We start from the raw sequence: 23,527 nt of genomic DNA on the forward strand, positions 1-23,527 counted from the left end.
CAGGTGGGAAACGGCTCCCTAAGTATGATTCTCAATCAGAGACAACTAACGACACCTGCCTCTGATTGAGAACCATACCAGGCCAAACGCAAAACACAACATAGAAAAAGGAACATAGACAACCCACCCAACTCACGCCCTGACCATACTAAAACAAAGACATAACAAAAGAACTAAGGTCAGAACGTGACACATAAGTTTGTTTTTTCAATAACAATGTATGATCAATAACATCAGGCTGCAATGAAATCTAACAATTCAGCTCCAACTAGCATATTATTATCCATTTATTTTAATCAATCATCAGACATTGTAATGTGGTAATATTGGAAATGTGTATATTAAATATACCTCACATGCGACCCATAATAAGATTATGCAATTAATATGTTATCAAAGTCTCTTAAAAAGTATATCTCACTCCATTTAACATAATGAATCCATGTGCCATTAAGTACTATGTGTTTAGCTGACTCAGATCAAGGAATGGTCATGAGAAGCGAATATCAAAGCAAGTATTATTTATAACTTTGTAATATGAATGGATTCACATACAAAGCATAACGCCTAAGTTAAAAGACAATACTGACATTAACAAAACATAATTCTAGGCATGTAGATCCTAAGGTTAATTTACATGACAAAGCATGAACAAGGAAGCTTAGGAAATTACAAATGAGAAAATATCATAAAACCCCTTTGCATAGAGTAATTTAGAGTTCACCCTGTACAGATACAAGTCACACAAATTATAATTTGTATTATATGTTACGAATTTTCAAAACCTACGATATGTTACAAATTTGCAAAACATATGACACTAGCTGGTTAACGTTAGCTAGGCTAGGGCTTAGGGTTATGGGGTTAGGGTCAGGATTAAGTTTAGGAGAAAGGTTAAAGGGTTAAGGTTAGGGGAAGGGGAAGGCTTAGCTAAAAGGTTTAGTGGAAGGCTTAGCTAACATGCTAAGCAGTTGCAAAGTAGGTAAAAGGAGTAAGTAGTTGAAAAGTTGCTAATTAGCTAAAATGCTAATGTTGTCCTAGATGAGATTTGAACTCCCACCCATCAACCACGACCAACCACCCTACTTTCTTTTTTGCCTTAAGTAACTGTCTGTTTTCATACCAAACGTTGCATATCATACTAATTTGGGTGTCCCTGATGTACATTTACTATTATGTCTAGTCTATGAGACCAGGCTGGCTGATCAAATGTAATAGTAGTATTAGTAGCTACATAATGTGGGGCTGACTCACAAATGATAAAATATGATATGGACGGTGTACTTGTATAAGAGTATGAATTTATGAAATTAAAAGATTCCACATTCCGCCAAAGTTTCAAGTTTCAAAGTTTATTTGCCACATGCACAGGACACAACAGGTGTAAAACATTGCAGTGGTGTATGAACGACCTAGCCTGATGTTCTTTGGAAAGCTATCTCGGGAATTCATAAATATACCCAAGTGAGTGGACATCTAAGGGAATTGATTCATGAATGGTTCACACCTGATAACCCCAATTGCCCTTTGTGCCCGCTCCCATATCCTGTCATTTTGTATTTCTTTGTGATTGTAACATATACAGGTAGACCAGAGAAGCCACATCACCGATTGGCAATTGACTGGCAATCTTAGAAGCAACTGCTGCTTACTGGTTGTGTAACCGGTGTGAAATGGCTAACTAGTTATCGGTGCGAGTTAGTAGCGTTTCAATTGGTGCCGTGACCCGGATCACTGGTTGCTTCGGAAAGGGAGAAGATCAAAGGGGGGGTGAGTGTAACCGGTGTGAAATGGCTTGCTAGTTAGCGATGCGCGCTAATAGCATTTCAATCTGTGACGTCACTCGCTCTGAGACCTTGAAGTAGTTGTTTCCCTTGCTCTGCAAGGGCCGTGGCTTTTGTGGAGCGATAGGTAACGATGCTTCGAGGTTGTCAGTTGTTGATGTTTGCAGAGGGTCCCTGGTTCGAGCCCAGGTAGGGTCGAGGAGAGGGACAGAAGCAAAACTGTTACAGTTGCTCATATACAAAAGTTGTTCCTGATTTTAAAAATGTTTTACCTACTCACTGGAGAAGTCTGTTAAGCCAAAGCATCTTTGTACGCTATCCTGATTCAGTAAAATGTTTTTATTTTTTATTTTTATGAGGTCATCTTTATGTGACATCATTTTGAGTGCGGACCCATCACAATTGCTTCCTTATCTGATGCTTTTTAGTGAAATGTAACTTTATTTTTTTTTTAGCATGTGTGTAAGATTTGTCCTTTGTTGCTTAGGGTTCTTTGTTGGTTATCTGTAATTACATTATCAGTGTCAGAATATGACCTTCCCATAGATTTAAAAGCTATGCCTGCAATTAGCTCTTTTTGAAACAAGGTTAGTAATACTGCTTATTGCTAAATTGTGTAAAAATGATTACATGGCACAATCCTCTGGCTTTGTGTTCCTTTATTTTCATTATCTAAGTCCCCCCATTTTATATTCAGCTTACACAAAACCGTCTGGCTGGCTCAACCCAAAAAATACCTTGTTGTGAATTATATTGTCATGTGTGAAGATATGGTTTTATATCAGCATGTAGGCCTGTCAACAGGAAGCGGTAAACAGCTATCTATCTCTGTGTGTTTAGGTCACTGGGCTGTTTCAGACTGTAGCCACAGTCCCTGTAGTATGTGAGCCTATTCTAACAGAACTACGTATGCCGAAGGACAGTTAATCATTTCTTCCTTTCAGGTCCAGTTCCAGGCATAAGCTACATCAGCGGTCGCTTAGGGCCCCCGGAAAGCGTTACGTCTGGACAAAACCTGACACCATCCCTACGGTAAAGCATGGTCGTGGCAGCATCATGCTGTGGGGATGTTTTTCAGCAGCAGGGACTGGGAGACTAGTCAGGATCGAGGGAAAGATGAATGGAGCAAAGTAAAGAGAGATCATTGATGAAAACCTGCTCCATACCGCGCTAGTCTTATCGTTCCCTTCCTGCCACAGCTTGGGGTGAAGGTTCATCTTCCAACAGGACATTGACTCTAAGCACACAACCAAGACAACGCAGGAGTGGCTTCGGGACAAGTCTCAATGTCCTTGAGTGGCCCAGCCAGAGCCCGGACATGAACCCGATCGAACATCTCTGGAGAGACTTGAAAATAGCTGTGCAGCAACACTCCCCATCCAAACTGACATACTGTAACTTGAGAGGATCTGCAGAGAAGAATGGGAGAATCTCCCCAAATACATGTGTCCCAAGCTTGAACCGTCTTACCCAAGAAGACTCGAGGCTGTAATCGCTGCCAAAGGTGCTTCAACAAAGCACTGAGTAAAGGGTCTGAATATTTATTTACGTTTTTTTATTTGTAATACATTTGCAAAGAAATACAAATAAAGTTTTGCTTTGTCATTATGGGGTATTATGTGTAGATTGATGAAGAAAACAACTATTGAATCCACTTAATAAGGCTGTTGTCACGACTTCGGCCTAAGTCAATGCCTCTCCTTGTTTAGGTGGTGTTCGGCGGTCAACGTCGCCGGTCTATTTTTCATTTTCCATTTGTTTTGTCTCGTTTTCCCACACACCTGGTTTTCATTTCCCAATTACTGGTCATGTATTTAACCCTCTGTTTCCCCCATGTCTTTTTGTGTGATTGTTTTTTGTTTAGGTCGGTACGTTGCCGGCTGTTTTTTTTCAGGGTGCTGTGTTCACCCGTGTTTTGTGGCAACCGTTATTGTTCACACATTGGTATTGTGACTTTGTGATATTTTTCTTAAGTAAAGTACGTTGTTCACTCATCTCTGCTCTCCTGCACCTGACTTCATGCACCAGCTACACCCACCGTCTGACAGCTGTAAAGTAACAAAATGTGGAAAAAGTCAAGGGGCCTGAATACTTTCCGAATGCATTGTATATATACAGTATATATATTTATATATAAAAAAAGATTTAGGAACTCTGGCCTCAACTTAATATTGAGAATAACAATAGTAGAATACAGCAGGTCCAATAAAATAAAAAATGTCTCTCTTGTTATGTCAGTCACTGAAAATCACTCAATTAGCCATGTCAGCTACCAATTTTTGGATAGTTAGTCTAGCCAGCTATCTAAATTTGTAGCAATCATGGCCGAATACTGACCGGGCATGCAAGGCACTGACCTCCAGGGGGCCCCCATAGGTTTTAGTCATTCTCACTCAGATGTGATATTAGCATGGCATAAATCATTACAAAATGTGTAGAATTGCAGGAAATTTGCTTTAAAATGCACTTGTTTCTCTCTTCCCCATGGCAAAGTGAGTAGAATTTCAAGAAATGTGCTGCCCAATGGCAAAATAACAGAAAACTTACATTTTCTTCACACACCATGGCAGAATGTGTAGAATTGCATGAAATTAACTTTAAAACAAAAACAATTATCTCCACATTTTGGGGGCCACTAAAATATTTTGTTGCGAGGTTTGGGGCCCTCCAAATAAATCTTGCCTAGGGCCCCCAAAATGCTAGAGTCAGCCCTGTATTGCACTTCTGTATGTATTTACTGACTCACTTCAAGAAAAAAAAGGTTGGTTTAAGGTTGGTGTGTGCTTCTGTGCAGAGCGCTGTTTTAAGTATTAAATATGATAGCAAGTAAATCAGGCGAATGTGTTAAAGTCTAAATGTCATCTGCATCCCCATTATAATGATATATAAACATGTTATATAAAACATGTTACAATACTGCAGTGAATCACATTAGGATTAGATTTTGTGTACACATTGTAAGGCACCGGCGGTGTCTCTCACTCTGTGGTGAGATTGCTAACAGGAGTAAGAGATATTGGTCTGTGGTGGCACCATCATTCACATATTCTCTAGCACTTACACATGAGAACATGTTGGTCATTGAGTATATCTTGATTACATTATCTTGGCAGTACTTTCATTTGAATAATTGCTACATGCAACAGGGGATGAAGTTACTGTAATAGATTTATTTACATAGAATCAAAAAGTATCACTGTATTGACATGTGCTAGCAGATTTACAATACATTTTATAAGAAAATGATGACATTGCAAAATGTGCCAAAGATATTCAAATAGATATACTGTACTAGAGAAAATACTATACAAAGGGAAATTAAATGGTTTGTGGAATTTATATTGATTGGGTTGATTTCTGTAAAAATCAACCCTCTGGTGTGAAACTCTGAGATGAGTGACAATTTCCTGACTTTGCCATGCACCTGAATCAGTACTTTATTATTTTCAGATGATTGTATTTGACACTGGATTTGGTATTTACATATGTTTTGTAATGAACAGTATATGTGATGTTAGATGTATTTGTCTTTGCAGTTAAGTTGCTGTTCACACGGCAGTAGACCTCTCATCCACGCTGGTGGTCTGTGAGTAGACAGATCCTGTCCTCGAGGCTCTGAAGTCCAGGGGCAGGTAGTTCTTCATGAACTGACACAGCCTGCAGGGAACCTTGTTAATCAGTCTTATGAGATGCCTTCTAAACTTCTGCCCCAGAAACACATAGAGGATGGGATTCAGGCAGCTATGGGAGTAGGCCATGGCCTCTGTGATCTGTAGAGTGAGTCTGATGGCTTTGCTACTCTCACAGCTTGAGTAGACCTCACTTAACTCCAAGGCCTTGAAAAATGACGTCATGTTGTACGGAGTCCAGCAGCAGAAAAACACCACAACCACAATGAGAATGAGTCTGATGGCCTGCTTTTTGGAGGATGGGCGACTGAGCAGCCTTCTCACTATCTGTGTGTAGCAGAACCCCATGATGACGAGGGGGATTAGCAGACCAAGTGTGTTCATTTTGAAAAGGCCAAAAATGACCAAAGCCCTGTCATCATAGACAGGGCGACAATTTTCTTTCTCGTTGTGTTTCTCCACTTTAAGAAACAGTGCCTCAGGAAACGAGGCCAGGAATCCAGCCAGCCAGGTCACGACGGCAGCGATGGCCCCGTACTTCCGTGTTCTAGCTCTCATGGCGTACACAGCATGGACTATGGCCAGGTACCTGTCCACACTCATCAGGGTGATGAAGAAGATGCCACTGTAGAAGCCAATGTGGTAGGCGCCGAGGACCACTTTGCACATGACATCACCAAACACCCACTGATCTGTAGCGTGGTGTGCCAGGAAAGGCAAGGTGCAGACCAGGAGCAGGTCTGCCAAGGCCAGGTTCAGGAGACACACGTCGGTCATGTTGCGTAGTTTCACCCCCAGCAGGATGACCCACAGGACCAGAACGTTCCCCAGAAACCCCAGGATGAAGAAGAGAGAGTACAGCACTGGCAGGAAGCTGGCTCCGTGTGCCTTGTACTTGCAAACGCCATCATCATAGTCACCATAGTCGTATGTGGTTACTTCAAATGTGTCTGCAAAATGTGTGCTGTAAAAGACCAGACGAGTAGAATGAACCAAGCAGCAATGATAAGAATGAAGATTCTTAAAGACACAATCTGAAAGTTGTGCTTATTATCAAAATGTGTTCCATCAAACAACAATATTTACAGTACAATGGAGTAAATGCAATTAGTACTTTATTTCTATGAGCAACATATCATTTTTTAAAACATGATTGGAAGATTGGGGCAGAAATCCTGTACCACCAATTGCACTCTTTCCTCAAAATATGTGTTTCTAAAAGTCAGACATTTTAGACCTTATTAACTTACCCATATGCATAACTGGATGAGTTCTCATATGCATAACTGGATGAGTTCTCATATGAGTAACTGGATGAATTCCCATTCTCAACACTCACAGAGTTGAAGGGAATGGTTGTGATGTTCCCCCTGAAATTCATTACCAATGATTTGAGCTTCTCAATTACAGGCGCATGTATCAATGGCCCATGTTGTACAGCATAAAATATGACATTACATTATTTACAGCAATGATGTAATTATTATAAGTTATTATGATAAATGTATTAATTGATGATACTATTAATATTCAAATAGAGCTATTTGTCAAATAAAAAATATAAAGTCCCACCCTGTCGTGGTGTGAACAGGAAATCCAGTGATATTCATTCCTGAAATAAAATATAAAAAATGACCACTGAAATTGTTTTGATTTATTCATTGCTAATTACAGGACTGCAATTCATTTGATGAAATTTGCTAATAAAATTACGTACAAAAAATAAATAAATGACAATGACTTGAATGGCAAAAGGCTGAATGAAGCCTGCAGAGACACTATGTTGAAGATTCAAGATACTGTACAACACTATGCACAGAAGAGTAACTTTTGCAAAGCATCCTAAAGCCAACCCTCACATTCAGTAAGCATAATATACTCACTGTCAAACTGGGTTGAGTTGTCTCTCTGGGTGTGACACTCTGATGTGACAGTAGTTCTGGGGGCTGTAGTGACTCTTAACAAGGTCAAGAGCAAGGGAACCTATATCTGCAGTTTTTTTTCTCCAACAGATGTCTTTGGCAGGGGTGGGGGGTGGTGTGGGCGGATAGATGTGGCCAAACTATACTGCATAGCTGAGTTCAGATTTAAGTCCAAATGGCATGCATATGTACCTGCACATCCCCTGTGCATCATGAATGCTTGGAATGCTTGGTTTAGTTTATTGAACACTGTGGACCCTTTTTCAAGATCATTAATGTATTATCTTATTTGAACAGAGGAGTGCCACTACTCCTAAAAGCTTGATCTGTGCTGCAGACATGTTCACCACCAAGCAGGATATCCTGTAGATGATGCAAACTCATAGTGGTGCTCAGGCAACTAACTTTACTGAGAAGTGGTTAGCTGAAGACGGAACCAATTTTGTGTCATGACTGAGAGATGCATTAGTCTAGCTTCATTGCTAGCATTCAATTGTCAAAATATGGTGACTGCTGATATACTTCCTGTCTTTGAACAATTACAATACATTGATATATAATAGATTGATATGTGTGTTTTCTGGATCCAAACAATTCTAAGTAAACCTACTGTAAAGAAGATTTGAACCTATTGACAGATATAGCAGGATTGTTGTCTGTCTCATCTTTGAATTTAGCATCTTCAACTGAATAAAATATATTGTGGTGCAGATTGGATTATAGGGGGGTACAGCAGCAGCATAAAATGACAATACAATGCAGAACAAATATGTTTCAGTACAACAAAATGCACAGGCTTATTTATTGAGAAAACCCTCCTGAAAGGAACACAAATACCTACTCAGCCAACAAAGTTCAAAATAATTCAAAAGGTCAAATTCCTGATTTGATGTCCAAGTTCAAGTTAATACCAAAACAGGTCCTCAATCAAAGGAGGGTCAAAATTCTACCAAAATAATATTTGGCCAGCAAATGTAGCCAATGAGTAGCCAGATAGCCACCGGCCATCCAGCAGCAGTCCTCTGGCCACAACCCTGCCCCTGGTTGTGTTTTAATGTTATAACAAAAACGTGTGCATACAATAAGAATAGAAATTGAGATAATCTCTATGCAAAACATAATGATATTATGTTATAGCAAAAATGTGTGCAGGCTTGTACTGTACATGGAATACATACATGGATAATCAAAACATAAACAGCCCATCACCCTTTAGCAAATAGTCAGAGCTCATCAAAATACATTTAAAGTGAAATATTATACAGTTACACTTCATTTATATGCAAGTCTGTGTTCAGAAGAATACTTCATTATTCCACACGACACAGAAATTGGTCTTCTGCTCTACTTGCTGCTTTCCAACTGAAGTGTTTTTTGTCAATGAAAATGCATCAAACAGGTTTTCAGCAATGGAAGTATTGTCTGTCAGCAGTACAATCACACAGCTGTGTTAGAAGTCTCGTTTTCTGATCCTCTGCTGCTCACCATTGCATGTTTGCTGAGCTTCTTACACAGCGGATATCTAGAGAGCACAGTGCCCAAACACTTTCTGAATTTCTCTCCTACAAAAGCATAAATGACTGGGTTGACACAGCAGTGAGCCAGAGCTATGGTCTCTGTCACCTCCATAGCTATATCAAGCTGTGTTGAAGCCTCACAGCTATTCCCAATGTCAAACATCTGAAGGGTCTGGAGGAAAACCACAACGTTGTAAGGGACCCAGGAGACTACAAACACACCCACGATGGCGAATATCAGTTTCATGGCCCTGTCTTTTTTGGAGTTCCTTAACCTCTGTAGGACAGTGAGAATACTGATGTAACAAAAGACCACTATGGGCAGACATAGGACGAGCCCCACTCCGTTTTCACCAAAGTTCCGTAACAACTTCCATGTCTTCTCTGTGTTCTCTGGGTAAATCTGCTGGCAACTTGTACCACTGTTCTCGTCATTCTCCCTCACCACCGCTACGAAGATGGCCTCAGGGAGAGCAGCGCTGATGGACGCTACCCAGACGATGATGCTCGCCAGCGCTCCGTAGCGCAGCGTCCTGGCCCTCATGGCGGCCACGGCGTGAACGATGGCCAGGTAGCGATCCACACTCATCAGGGTCACAAACAGGATGCTGCTGTAGAAGCCCACCTGGTAGGCACCAGCCATGATCTTACACGGACTGTCCCCTTCAAACTCATGACCCTGGGCGTGGTAGGCCCAGAGAGGCAGAGAGAGGGCGAGGAGCAGGTCAGATAGTGCTAGGTTCAGCAGACAGATGTCTGTCATTGTCTTCAGTTTCATGTACTTGAGGAGGACCCAGAGCACCAGACTGTTGCCTGTCAGACCCAGGGTGAACACCAGGTAGAAGAGAATGGGCTGGTAGTTGGACCCTTGAGTTAGACTGGTGTCAGTGCTACAAGGGCTTTCAGAGTTGCCATAGTAATTGTCTGTGCTGGTGGCCTCGGTTGTGTTCATCTTACTGAGGAAAAAAGGATGGTGTGAATTGTTAGTTAACAATCAATGCTGTATTGTGTGCATCCTTGTCATAGAGATCCTATTAAATTACTACTAGGGCTATGTCATAAACCCTCAAAGTTCCAGAATGGGTTTAAATGAAAGCCATATTGGTCAAGGAGAAATCCAAACCAGTCTTATTGGAATGAATGGCAGTAGAGGCATAATCCTGATTTTACATATGCGGATATGTGATATCTGAAACACATGTTAAAGGCATATGATATTAGAAATTGTGTAATAGAATTATTGTCAACCTAAAATATGAACATATAATTATAAATACAGTTTATACGGGTTTTATGTAAAGTTTCTGTATAAATAGCCTCTAAAATACACTGAGACCAGCCACCCAGACAGCTGATGAAACTGAGGAGTATTTCTGTCTGTAATAAAGCCCTTTTGTGGGGAAAAACCCATTCTGATTGGCTGAGCCTGGCTCCCAAGTGGGTGGGTCTATGCCCTCCAAGGCCCACCCATGGCTCCGGTCCTGCCCAGTCATGTGAAATCCATAGATTAGGGTCTAACAAATTTATTTCAACTGACTGATTTCCTTATATTTTGCACTTGTGCACTGATTTCCTTATATTTTGCACTTGTGCACTGATTTCCTTAACTGTAACTCAGTAAAGTCGTTGTTGCATGTTGCATTTATATTTTTGTTCAGTATGTATGTCAACAGTCTATAAATGTCACTATAGACGGTGGTGTGGACAGCCCAGTACATCACTGTGGCCGAGCTCCCTGCCATCCAGGACCTCAATATGAGGCAATGTGAAAGGAAAATGGTTAGACTCCAGTCACCCAAGGCATAGACTCTTCACTCTCCTTTCGGCACACCAAGTGGTACCGGAGCAACAAATCTGACACCAACAGACTCCGGAACAGCTTCTATCCCCCAAGCCATAAGACTGTTAAATAGCTAACAAAATGGCTACACAGACTATTTGCAATGACCCTTTTATTGTATTTAAACTTTACACTGACTCTACACACTCACTCACACACACACTCACACTGAACCTCCAACACAAGCACACAAACCATTTGCTCACACACACACATAACATGCACACACATTCATACTGACTACACACACGCATACACACTCACATAAAATCATCATATACACTGCTGCTACTCTGTTTATCATATATCCTGACGCCTAGTCACCTTTAACCTCCAGTGGCATGTGAAAGTATTCACCCCCCTTCGCATCTTTCCTATTTTGTTGTCTTACGACCTGGAATTAAAATAGATTTTTGGGGGGTTTGTATTATTTGATTTACACAACATGCCTACCACTTTGAAGTTGTAAAATATGTTTTATCGTGAAATAAGACAAAAAAATTGAGCGTGCATTACTATTCATCCCCCCCAAAGTCAATACTTTGTAGAGCCACCTTTTGCAGCAATTACAGCTGCAAGTCTCTTGGGATATGTCTCTATAAGCTTGGCACATCTAGCCACTGGAATTTCTGCCCATTCTTTAAGGCAAAACTTCTCCAGCTCCTTCAAGTTAGATGGGTTCCGCTGGTGTGCAGCAATCTTTAAGTCATACCACAGATTCTCAATTGGATTGAGGTCTGGGCTTAGACTAGGCCATTCCAAGACATTTAAATGTTTCCACTTAAACCAATCGAGTATTGCTTTAGCAGTATACTTAGGGTCATTATCCTGCTGGAAGGTGAACCTCCGTCCCAGTCTCTGGAAGACTGAAACATGTTTCCCTCAGGAATTTCCCTGTATTTAGCGCCATCCATCATTCCTCCAATTCTGACCAGTTTCCCAGTCCCTGCTGATGAAAAACATCCCCACCGCATGATGCTGCCTCCACCATGCTTCACTGTGGGGATTGGGTTCTCTGGGTGATGAGAGGTGTTGGGTTTGCGCCAGACATAACGTTTTCCTTGATGGCCAAAAAGTTCAATTTTAGTTTCATCTGACCACAGTACCTTCTCCATATGTTTGGTCTCCCACAAATGCCTTTTGGCGAACTCTGAACATGTTTGCTTATTTTTTTCTTTAAGCAATGGCTTTTTTTCTGGCCACTCTTCCGTAAAGCCCAGCTCTGTGGAGTGTTCAGCTTAAAGTGGTCCTATTCTCCAGATTCTCCAATCTCCGCTGTGGAGCTTTGCAGCTCCTTCAGCGTTATCTTTGGTCTCTTTGTTGCCTCTCTGATTAATGCCCTCCTTGCCTGATCCGTGAGTTTTGGTGGGTGGCCCTTTCTTGGCAGGTTTGTTGTGATGCCATATTCTTTCATTTTTTTAATAATGCATTTAATAGTGCTCCGTGGGATGTTCAACGTTTCGGATATCTTTTTATAACCCAACCCTGATCTGTACTTCTCCACAATTTTGTCCCTGACCTGTTTGGACAGCTCCTTAGTCTTCATGGTGTCGCTTGCTTGGTGGTGCCGCTTGCTTAGTGGTGTTGCAGCCTCTGGGGCCTTTCAGAACAGGTGTATATATACTGAGATTGTGTGACAGATCATGAGACACTTGGATTGCACACAGGTGGACTTTATTTAATGAATTATGTGACCTCTGAAGGTAATTGGTTTCACCAGATCTTATTTAGGGTCATCATAGCAAAGGGGGTGAATACATATGCACGCAACACTTTCAGTTTTTTTTGTTATAATTTTTATTTTTTTTATTAATTTCACTTCACCAATTTGACTATTTTGTGTATGTCCAGTACATGAAATCCAAATAAAAATATATTTAAATGACAGGTTGTAATGCAACAAAACAGGAAAAATGCCAAGGGAGATGAATACTTTTGCAAGGCACTCTATACATATCTACCCCTACCACTCCAGTATCCCTGCACATTGTATACTGTATATGGTATTGGCTCTGACCCTGTATATAGCTTACTTACTTTCTCGTGTTCCTCTTATTTCTATTTCTCGTGTATTTTTGTTCTACTTTACTTTATTTTATGGTACTACTAGTATCGATTACTGCATTGTTAGGAAAGAGCTTGCAAGAAAGGCATTTCACAGTACTTGTGCACTGTACTTGTTTTCTTGTAGTGCCATTATGTGATACGCACTTGTTGCATTTACAATGTGTCTAAGTCCTATCATCAACTGATATCAGCCAGTGTATGAATGTGGATTGACTGCATTGTTTGAATAGAATTTGAAAAATTCATGGAATCATTCCTCTAAAACTGTCTGGCTAGCTAGCTAACAAACATACAGTGCAGAAACATTCTTCAAATTCATTATTTTACACAATATCTTATCCTCCCTGACCAAAATGGCTGGCTTTTATCCCATCATTAGAAGGTTAATGTCTATTCTAGTATTCTAGTTCCTACTTGTGTTCTGAATGGTTACCTGTACACAGCCAGAGATTATAAAATCATATGTAACTTCAAATGTTAAAGCTATTATTTGTCACTCATCCTCCTATGTACTCCATTATGGCATCATAATTGTATCACTAAATACTTTAGCCACATGTAATCTATCAGTGTTTTAACTTGGGTAATGATTCTTTCATATGAATTATAATGCTTTCAAATGAATCACAGAGTGTAATGATAAACTTTAAAACACCATGATGACTGATATGAAGAGAAATGGGTCATTCAAAACAACCTGTGGGAATGAACCTAATTTACATACTTGATGGAGATAACAAAGAAACAGCCCCTTATAATACATCTTCAGAAATCTTATGTCTAACAACAAGGCTTTTATTACTGTTGTTGTCAAGGTTATGTAAGCTCAATACTGACATTTTTTGTTGTTCAAAGAACAACAGCTAAAAAGCTTTGACATGCTCACTATTTATTTGAAAAGCTATTACCCCATAGGGCCATATTAATGTACTAATACAATGTCTTGTTTAAAACTAAATGTTTCAAAATTAAAAAATAAAATTTTCAAAACTATACTTTTTCCCTCACAATGTATGTATTGACAGACACAAAAAAAAGTATTGGATCTAAAGACTATTTCTACATCCTCTTTAAACCAGAATCAAACCACAAGCCATATGATCTCACACATCACCCACCATCCCCTGTTAAATACTGACACCCCCTGTTTTGCGACCCCATTTTGTAGTTCCTGTGAGGCTAACACCCCTTCACAGACTGTCTATGCCTGCGTATATATTTATAGGCTGTATGTCTATATGCAGGCTATCATGAAGTGAAAATATATTTTATTTACCCCAATATCTTCTTTTCTGATGTACAGGTTGAATGATGTAACCTTCCCTCTGGTGATAACGTGTGTGCTGGTTGAAACAGTCTGGCTGGGAAACTACTCTTTTTCTCTACTCTATTCTTTTGTACCAATGACTGAAACTTTTTTCTAGTAAGGTGTGCTCTAGATAACTATTTCTTTGCATTTCTGCATTGAGCAGGCTGAGGTGTAAATGTGGGTTTCCTGTAATGGCCCTCTAACTAAATGTCTGGGAATGAGTGTGGGTGAGGGAAATATCACCAAACATACAGATATCTGTCACGCATGTAGATGCTGCTTTGAACTGCTTTTCAGATGGAAAGACACAAATGAATAGAGTACATCTTAAACATCTTAGAAAGTAAATTCCGTAACTTTTATTCATAGAAGTAGTCCTTGTGTGGGTTATGTCTGTAGTAGAAGAAGGAGTAGGCTGGTAACCGAAGTGTTGCCGGTTTGAATTTCAGGGCTGATGGGGAAATTTGGTGTGACTGTGCCGGCAGCCACAGAGTTGCTGGCATCAGAACATCATGTGCGGCCGTTGTGCCCTTGAGCAAGGCACTTCATCTTTTACATGATTTAGGGGCACTGCTTTGGGCTTTTTCCAGCCTCTTGTGCTTATCTTACAATAGTTTGCTTCCATATTAGATGAGGTTTGACAATACGTGTTTCCTAGAAAGATTCGTTCAACAACGCATTTTCTGTGGTTTAACGAGAAGTGGCTGGCCATCACTTCCTTATTTCATGTAAGCTATGTCAAGGCTATGTCCCTGTGTTGTTTAAGTTGTTTTGGTGTGAATTGATGTATCTCTGTGCATGTAGACCAAGCTGAATAAGTCAACATCAAGTAAAGGTACAGGTGGGAAATGTCACTGAACAAGATTGTCTAAATGCCCATTACATACAGAATATCTTATACCATGAACAAACTATCAAAAGTGTGGTTTGAAATAAAAAAGAAAACATGTTATTGAAGACAAGGTAAAAATGAAGACAAGGTAATCACAAATCCTAGACAGTCATGTATACAGTATATAAGTTTCATGCCACGTCCTATTGTGTTGTCTATTTACAAAACAGCAGTATCAGCTTTTTTTATTTGTGTTTTTTTTAAACAGACAGCAGTGTTGTGACATTTATTAGCTTGTTAAAAAGCAAATGCCCCAGTCAGGTTTCTGTCACATTCTTAGAAGAAAAAAGCTATAACATGCAAACTCAAAAATGAAGGAAAAAGGGTGAATCAATCTTTAAATTAAAAAAAAGATATAACTATATGTGCAGCGTATTCGGAAAGTATTCAGACCCCTTGAATTTTTCCACATTTTTTTAACATTACAGCCTTATTCTAATATTGATTCAATAGTTTTCCCCCTAATCAATCTACACACAATAAAAGTAAAAACTGTTTTTTATTGCAAATTGAAAAAAGCTAAAAACTGAAATATCACATTTACATAAGTATTCAGACCCTTTACTCAGTACTTTGTTGAAGCACCATTGGCATCGATTACAGCCTTGAGTCTTCTTGGGTATGACGCTACAAGCTTGGCATACCTGTATTTGGGGAGTTTCTCCCATTCTTCTCTGCAGATCCTCTCAAACTCTGTCAGGTTGGATAGGAGCATTGCGCACAACTATTTTCAGGTCTCTCCAGAGATGTTAGATCAGGTTCAAGTCCGGGCGCTGGCTGGGTCACTCAGGGACATTCAGAGACTTGTCCCGAAGCCACTCCAGCATTTTCTTGGCTGTGTGCTTAGGGTTATTGTCCTGTTGGAAGGTGAACCTTCACCTCAGTATGAGGTCCTGAGCGCTCTGGAGACGGTTTTCATCAAGGATCTCTCTGTACTCCGTTGATCTTTCCCTCGATCCTGACTAGTCTCCCAGTCCCTGCCGCTGAAAAACATCCCCACAGCATGATACCGCCACCACCATGCTTCACCGTAGGGATGGTGCCACGTTTCCTCCAGACGTGACGCTTGGCATTCAGGCCAAAGAGTTCAATCTTGGTTTCATCAGACCAGAGAATCTTGTTTCTCATGGACCGAGAGTCCTTTAGGTGCCTTTTGGAAAACTCCAAGTGGAAAACTGTCATGTGCATTTTACTGAGGAGAGGCTTCCGTTTAGCCACTCTACTATAAAGGCCTGATTGGTTTAGTGCTGCAGAGATGGTTGCTCTTCTGGAAGATTCTTCTATCTCCACAGAGGAACTCTGGAGCTCTGTCAGGGTGACCATCGGGTTCTTGGTCACCTCTCGGACCAATGCCCTTCTCCCTCAATTGCTCAGTTTGGCCAGGTGGCCAAAATGTCTAAAGACATGTTTTCACTTCGTCATTATTGGATATTGTATGTAGATTGATGAGGTGTTGATGTTAAAAACACTTAATTGAATACATTTTAGAATAAGGCTGTAAAGTAACAACATTTGGAAAAAGGGAAGGGGTCTGAATACTTTCCGAATGCACTGTACATACTGTCAATTTCTTTACTTTTTTTCCGCACTTCACACAATACCACATGAGGACACAACTAACACTCTTTAAAGGTATCTATCAACAAAGGAATTGGAGCATGTAAAGATACAAAAGAGCAACTGATATCTACAGTATCTAATGTAAGCATATATTCACAGTTAGGGGGGAATGAGTGCCACACATTCAAAGAAATCCCCCTTTTCCTTACATCTTTTACTGTCTTTTCCCTTCTCAGAGTTTTTATATTCGAAGTGTGCCTGGATACAAGTCAAACTACAGCAGTCTTGTAGATGATATTTCAGAAGACCTGGAATAGACTGAGATATTTCTTTCAGACAACCCACTAACATAAGGCCTGGCGAAGCACATTGGCATCCATTTTCTTAGTAACTTCAGGACAAGACTCATGAATTTCTGCCCTGCAAAGGCATAGATGATCGGATTCAAACAACAGTGTGTGAACGCTATCACCTCTGTCCACTGCATTGCCAGGTCTATGTTCGTGTGAGTTGTACAGTCCCCAAAATAGCTCTGGGTCTCCAGATAACGCAGGAGAATGACCACATTGTATGGGGTCCAAAAGCAGAAAAAGACCACTACTATGATGATTATCAGTTTGATGGCTTTGTGCTTTTTGGTGGTTTTGATATTGACTAACATCGGAACAATTCTGGAATAACAGATCACCATGACGGAGAGAGGGAGAAGTAGACCCAAGACATTCATCTCTAAATAAGAAACCTGGCGCCACATGCTACCCTCTGGATACTCTGGTTTACATGTTGTAAGCCCAGACTCATTATTTACTTTGGTGAAGATGATTGTAGGCAGAGAGGCACAGAGACTGAGAGCCCACATGAACAGAGACAGAGTGACCCCTACTCTGACTGATCTGGGCCTGGCCATGGTGTGAGCGTGGACTATGACCACATAGCGATCCACTGTCAAGATCACCATGAAGAAGATGCTGCCATAAAACCCAAGCATGTATAGTCCGGTTACCAGTCGGCACATAAAGTCCCCCAGGAGCCACTTGGCTGCGGTGGCGTAGTGGGACCAGAAAGGCAGGGAGATGATGAAGAAAAGGTCAGACAGAGCCAGGTTGAAGAGACAGAGGTCTGTCATGCTTCTGACCCTATTAAACATCACCAGGACACAGACCACCAGGCCATTACCGATGAAGCCCACGATGAAGACCAGGCTGTAGAGTGTAGGCAGAAACACCCGTCCAAACTCCTTCACATTGGCATTGTTGCAGGGCTCTGATCTATATACACCTTCTGTATCATCGTAGTAGGAGGAATAGTTATATTCTGTTGTTGGCTCCATATCCTTGTCTGTAGAAAGACAGAAATGGTATTGTTATTAGTCAAGGTGGAGTGATTTCATTCAAAATCAACCTGAATAGTCAATGTGGCAATCTGCAGTTCAAACAATAAAAAAGGAGCCACCCTGCCACTGTTTGGATAAACAGCTGAGGGATGGGGCTGGAGAAATGGAACCACTAATTCTAATAATAATTTTTTACTTGTTCAAGTTTGTAATGGAAATATGTTTCTTGCATATCCTAACTCCCCCTGAGACACATGCAGGAGTGGGGTCACAGCCAGGGTCAACATTGTCCAGGGCCCCTGGAGCAATTGGGATTAAGTGTCTTGCTCAAGGGCACTGTGACAGATTTTTAACCTTGTTGGCTCCATATTCATATACATACTGTAGCTATGGATGCAAGGACTGACCATCCATGAGATCAACATTATACTTTTTAACATGTTTTTAAGCTATACAGTGTTTGTTTACAAATAATGGAGTGAAACAATCTTATATTTTAGATTTCTGTTGGTGTACAACAGTTTATATGAATGATAAGATATACTCTCTACAAATCAATGGTTATATATCATTAATTTAAATGTAAAAACAATCACACATTTCCCCTTTAAGTTGACCCTTTGAAATATTATCATTGTACTGAATATTCATCAAAACAAACAAACAAACAAGTAAACACAGAAACACAAGCGTCATGCCCATAGAGCACAGGGGCACATGCCCTCTTTCCCGTTCCCTCAGATTTGTCCTGTTTTATAAAAAATGCAAGCTATTTTTTTGTTATTTTGTTTGTTTGTTTCTCTGTAATACTACTAGCACCTAGCAATTTTATGAAGGTGGCTTTAGCTAGTCCAGATAGGTTCCCAATCTCATAACTAGCTACCAAGAAGCCATTTCAGGCTTTCAATCAGGTTAGAGTAGCTAGTTTGTCTAACTATCTTAGCTGGCATGCCTGCTGGCCAGGTTGGTAGACTACTAAATGTACCGAATAAGATACATTAATTGAAATCTTTTACCCAGATTTTAGCAGAGAAGCATATTTAGTTTATTATACAGGCTGATTATACAGATTATGGGGCTGCTCTGACACCTTCAGGTGCTTATAGGTGTTCACTGCACAGTCAAAGAAATCTAGAAAGTCATAGCCAGGGCTCTCCAACCCTGTTCCTGGAGAGCTACTGTCCTGTAGGTTTTCGCTCCAATCCTAATCTAGCACACCTGATTCTAATAGTTACCCGGTGGATAAACTGAATCAGGTTAGTTACAACTAGGGTTGGATTGAAAACCTAAAGCTCTCCAGGAACAGGGTTGGAGTGCCCTGTAAGTAGTCTATAATTCATACTATATTGTATATTAACAAAAGTCTATTTAAATTAGGGCACAAATTGAGTACGGTAATGTAACGGCTATCTTTTTTATACTCTATTCATCACTTCAAGTAATTATGTAATTTTTGTTCATTTTTTATGCTAAAATGTCACAAGCATAAATAATTGTTGTGTTACCCATAGAAATAGGTATAGATTTTATATCTTCAATAGGTTTCTAGATGTTGACAAAAGTACTCACCAGGCATGAATAATGATCAATTAGCTCTTTGGTGTTTCTTCTCTGAGTCTCTTGAAGATGTGTGTATTATCCTGTTGTACAATAGACTATAGTACTGCTGCTGCAGTTTCCTTCACCTCCCTTAGAAGGAGGTACTGTGAACTTATTATAATGAATGTTGGTTTGTTTCACACTGCTATTTTTAGACTGAGGTTTGGGTGTACACTCTTAGAAAAAAAATGTGTGGGGGGGTGAATAGTTATACACAGTCAAGTTAAGTTTTTTTGTCTTATTTCTTGTCAAGAAATAGTGTAAATAACTATTTGCACCCCCAAAGTCAATATTTTGTAGATCCACCTTGAGCTGCAAGTCTCTTGGTATGTCTCTATAAGCTTGGCACATCTAGCCAATGGGATTTTTGCTCATTCTTTAAGGCAAAACTTCTCCAGCTCCTTCAAGTTGGATGGGTTCCGCTGGTGTGCAGCAATCTTTAATTCATACCACAGATTCTTAATTGGATTCAGGTCTGGGCTTTGACTAGGCCATTCAACAACATTTAAATGTTTCTTCTTAAACCACTCGAGTGATGCTTTAGCAGTATACTCAGGCTCATTGTCCTGCTGGAAGGTGAACCTCCGTCCCAGTCTCAAATCTCTGGAAGACTGAAACAGGTTTCCCTCAAGAATTTCCCTATATTTAGCGCCATCCATCATTCCTTCAATTCTGACCAGTTTCCCAGTCCCTGCCGATGAAAAACACCTACACAGCATGATGCTGCCATCACCATGCTTCACTGCGGGAATGGGGTTCTCGGAGTGATGAGAGGTGTTGGGATTGCGCCAGACATAGCATTTTCCTTGATGGCCAAAAAGGTATTTTTGTTGCCTCTCTGATTAATGCCCTCCTTGCCTAGTCCTTGAGTTTTGGTGGGCGGCCCTCTCTTGGCAGGTTTGTTGTGGTGCCATATTCTTTACATTTTTAATAATGCATTTAATGGTGCTCCGTGGGATGTTCAAAGTTTCTGATATTTTTTTTATAACCCAACCCTGATCTGTACTTCTCCACAACTTTGTCCCGGACCTGTTTGGAAAGCTCCTTGGTCTTCATCGTGCCTCTTTCCATGTTTTAATAATGGATTTAATGGTGCTCCGTGGGATGTTCAAAGTTTCAGATATTTTTTTATAACCCAACCCTAATCTATATTTCTCCACAACTTTGTCCCGGACCTGACTTGGTCTTGGTCTTGGTCTTGGTCTTGGTCTTGGTCTTGGTCTTGGTCTTGGTCTTGGTCTTGGTCTTGGTCTTGGTCTTCATAGTGCCGCTTGCTTAGTGGTGTTGCAGACTCTGGGGCCTTTCAGAACAGGTGTATATATACTGAGATCATGTGACAGATCATGTGACACTTAGATTGCACACAGGTGGACTTTATTTAGCTAATTATGTGTCTTTGGAAGGTGATTGGTTGCACCAGATCTTATTTAGAGGCTTCATAGCAAAGGGGGTGAATACATATGCAAGTACCACTTTTCAGTTTATTCTTTTTCAGAATTTTTTTGAAACAAGTCATTTTTTTCATTTCATTTCACCAATTTGGATTATTTTGTGTATGCCCAATACATGACATCCAAATAAAAATCTATTTAAATGACAGGTTGTAATGCAACAAAATAGGGAAAACGCCAAGGGAGGTGAATGCTTTTGCAAGGCACTGTACATGGAACCCAAAGGGGTTCGACCTGATACCAAAAAGGGTTCCACCTTGAACCCAAAAACGTTATCTTATGTGGACTGTAAGTAAGCCCTTTCCTGCAGTCAATTTACCAAATTGCATACTTTTTTTAAACACACAAAAAATCTGGTGTTTCTCTGTCAAACAATTTTGTCATATTTCAGTCTTCTGTGATGTATATAAAGTGTAATATTGGGATGCAAACTCAAAATTATAGACATTTGTGTAAGGTGTATACTTTAGTTTCAAAGTAGATTTGTTTAAGACCAAGAAACACTTTGTGACACCAATTTGCCCACTGCAGTAATTCATGTAAATCAAGTCTTTTACACCCACACACACACACATAATGTTCCTCTCCTCTTTACTACAGTATTATCACAGTGGAAATGGGTTAGGCTGCAGCATATTATGTGGTTTGAAGTCACACAGTGACCTCCTGTGGGCAGAATTTGTGACAAAGCTGTAACTCCATCACTATTCATTAAATGTATGATAATTACACCAAACATGTTGTTAAAAGTGAACATGATTTCCTGCAATTCTCAACTGATCGATCCATATCTGATCTGAAGACTAAGATCGTTCCATCATCTTTGTGCAATGATAACTATCTAACACTAGAATTACATTACTGTAAAGTCAGATATATTTTTAGTTTCTGTTCACTTCAGTTTTTTATTTGAACAGTGAAATATCAATGTTCTCTCGATATTCTTCGATGCGATATGTGTGTAATATCGGCTGTTGTTGTGTGCAAAGAAATGGGCGGGTGAATTAATTATTGCAAGGGATTCTGGGATCCAGGGTTTAAATTCAAGTAGTTGGATTTTCAATAGGATAAAGCAGAGATTTATGAAATTGGGAACTGTGAGTTCTTCATGATCAATGCGTTCGTTTAACTCAATAGAAATAACCTTTTAATATGCTCACTATGTCCAGATAGTGTCACTTTACAGCCTGCCTATAAAATGGACTCATTCTTTCCACAGAGATATATGCAATTATTAGCATATTACATATTTAGTAGAATAGTTGTATTAATATATAAACAGCGATCAAAACGTGAGTGTGTTTTAAGTTAAATGTGGGTCTCAGTAAAACAAAATGAGACTGGTGAAAACTGTTGCCTTTCAGTGCGTCCCAATTCTACTGCTCGCTCGCCTTCTGGAGCTGGCAAGAAGTGGCAGTGAATTCCCAATGAGCATGATTGACATTTCAGTGCTGATGAAGGCGGGCTCGGACTAGAACAGGGACAACCGGCATTTACACGGATTATTTCCTAAATCGATTTGCAATGACTTGTTATGAGAATATGAATTTAAACAATGTTTGAGTCGACGTAAGTAAACTATTATACCTATCACACCCTGAATGTTTTGCGGTTATTTTTATCTCTGCGCTGCGACTTTTTGTTGTGAAGACAACTGTTACTATGTTGCAGGACTTTAGTCTGCAAATGACTGTCAAATTTGAGCAGTCACTTTTGTAGGGACCAATAAATCCTATTTTGTAATTAATGTGAAACTAATGTCTATTTTTTTTTAAATAGCCTAGCCTACTGACATTGTGTTGACTGCATTGTCGCCTAGAAGTAACCACACACAATTCTCAACTATTGTTTCATTAGAAAAATATCACCAATGTTTAAGAATTATAAATGATAAAACAACACTTTTTTTGTTTTGTTTTTGTCCTTCTATCGGTTATTTGGATATCAACGGGCTTAGATATCAGTAGAGCTTTGGTGTCCTTGATGACAGATGACAGGACAAAAGGAAAATATTGAGGATAGCCAAACGTTTACCATTGAAGTTGGATATTGCCACATGCAGAGATGGATTTTGGAGAAGTCAACACAGCCACAAAACCTCCAATAGGGTAAGTGTGAGGAATTTGAGGTCTCTAATAAATGTGTCTTTCCCACTCCAAATGTGTATATTAATAAGTATTGTGTTTGAATACCTGTTCAAACAATCCAATTATCATAATATTGAGGAATGGTGATGGAGACAGACTTGGTCATAAGGTGACTTGATACAAGAGAAACATGGAGAATGCCTATTTGTCACCTAGCAGGCCTTTGCATATATATATATATATATGAGGCTATATTCTTTAAAAACAATATACACTTCATGAATTGTTGTAAGCCTAAAACAGTCTTTCTCTCTCTGTAGTTGTCAGTAGACACATCAAAAGCCATAGCATACAGTATTGTATGTATTGACAGGCAGAGAAATCCAGTGGAGTTGAATTCTATGGAAACAACTTGCATGACCCCTGATTGGAAAGCAACAATGGGCCAGTCCACAACAGAAGCTTTTGTGCAGTGGCTGTAACTGCATTTTTACTGTCTCTGTAGTTCTTTTGTCACCTCTGTTGTTGTTGACTCAA

At 39.9% G+C, this 23,527-nt stretch overlaps 4 protein-coding genes across 4 annotated transcripts in view; 1 reads left to right on the plus strand and 3 right to left on the minus strand.

The window, feature by feature from the left end:
- Positions 1 to 4,934: 4,934 nt before the first annotated feature.
- On the minus strand, positions 4,935 to 7,859 carry LOC115140951 (C-C chemokine receptor type 1-like). The gene is made up of 4 exons (XM_029679473.2): positions 7,297 to 7,859; positions 6,986 to 7,025; positions 6,664 to 6,783; positions 4,935 to 6,377 (listed from the first exon to the last, which is right to left on the minus strand). The coding sequence occupies exons 2-4, from the start codon at positions 7,021 to 7,023 to the stop codon at positions 5,333 to 5,335; spliced, it is 1,203 nt and encodes a 400-aa protein (XP_029535333.1). The 5' UTR covers positions 7,024 to 7,025; positions 7,297 to 7,859; the 3' UTR covers positions 4,935 to 5,332.
- A 244-nt stretch (positions 7,860 to 8,103) lies between these two features.
- Positions 8,104 to 14,307, minus strand: LOC115140952 (C-C chemokine receptor type 4-like). The gene is made up of 2 exons (XM_029679474.2): positions 14,036 to 14,307; positions 8,104 to 9,808 (listed from the first exon to the last, which is right to left on the minus strand). The coding sequence occupies exon 2, from the start codon at positions 9,802 to 9,804 to the stop codon at positions 8,773 to 8,775; it is 1,032 nt and encodes a 343-aa protein (XP_029535334.2). The 5' UTR covers positions 9,805 to 9,808; positions 14,036 to 14,307; the 3' UTR covers positions 8,104 to 8,772.
- A 97-nt stretch (positions 14,308 to 14,404) lies between these two features.
- On the minus strand, positions 14,405 to 19,539 carry LOC115142035 (C-C chemokine receptor type 5-like). Its single transcript, XM_029681511.2, has 2 exons — positions 19,423 to 19,539; positions 14,405 to 17,858 (listed from the first exon to the last, which is right to left on the minus strand). Exons 1-2 carry the CDS (start codon positions 19,427 to 19,429, stop codon positions 16,795 to 16,797), a joined length of 1,071 nt encoding a protein of 356 aa, XP_029537371.2. The 5' UTR covers positions 19,430 to 19,539; the 3' UTR covers positions 14,405 to 16,794.
- Positions 19,540 to 20,261: 722 nt separating this feature from the next.
- LOC115140954 (protein cordon-bleu-like) overlaps positions 20,262 to 23,527 on the plus strand; it is a 66,071-nt gene continuing 62,805 nt past the window's right edge. Inside the window, exons 1-2 of the mRNA XM_065027193.1 lie at positions 20,262 to 20,273; positions 22,901 to 23,011. Coding sequence (XP_064883265.1) covers positions 20,262 to 20,273; positions 22,901 to 23,011 — 123 coding nt within the window. The remainder of the gene's footprint in view (positions 20,274 to 22,900; positions 23,012 to 23,527) is intronic.

Source organism: Oncorhynchus nerka, linkage group LG14 (genome assembly GCF_034236695.1).
Source record: "Oncorhynchus nerka isolate Pitt River linkage group LG14, Oner_Uvic_2.0, whole genome shotgun sequence".
Lineage (NCBI taxonomy): Eukaryota > Metazoa > Chordata > Actinopteri > Salmoniformes > Salmonidae > Oncorhynchus > Oncorhynchus nerka.

Bases quoted from the DNA above. Each gene is read 5' to 3' on its own strand.
- LOC115140951 (XM_029679473.2), bottom strand. From the start codon at position 7,023: ATGAATATCACTGGATTTCCTGTTCACACCACGACAGG. The intron at 6,784-6,985 runs GTGGGACTTTAT...AATGAATTTCAG, and splicing joins CCTGTTCACACCACGACAGG to GGGGAACATCACAACCATTC. The intron at 6,378-6,663 runs GTAAGTTAATAA...GGTCTTTTACAG, and splicing joins TCATCCAGTTATGCATATGG to CACACATTTTGCAGACACAT.
- LOC115140952 (XM_029679474.2), bottom strand. From the start codon at position 9,804: ATGAACACAACCGAGGCCACCAGCACAGACAATTACTATGGCAACTCT.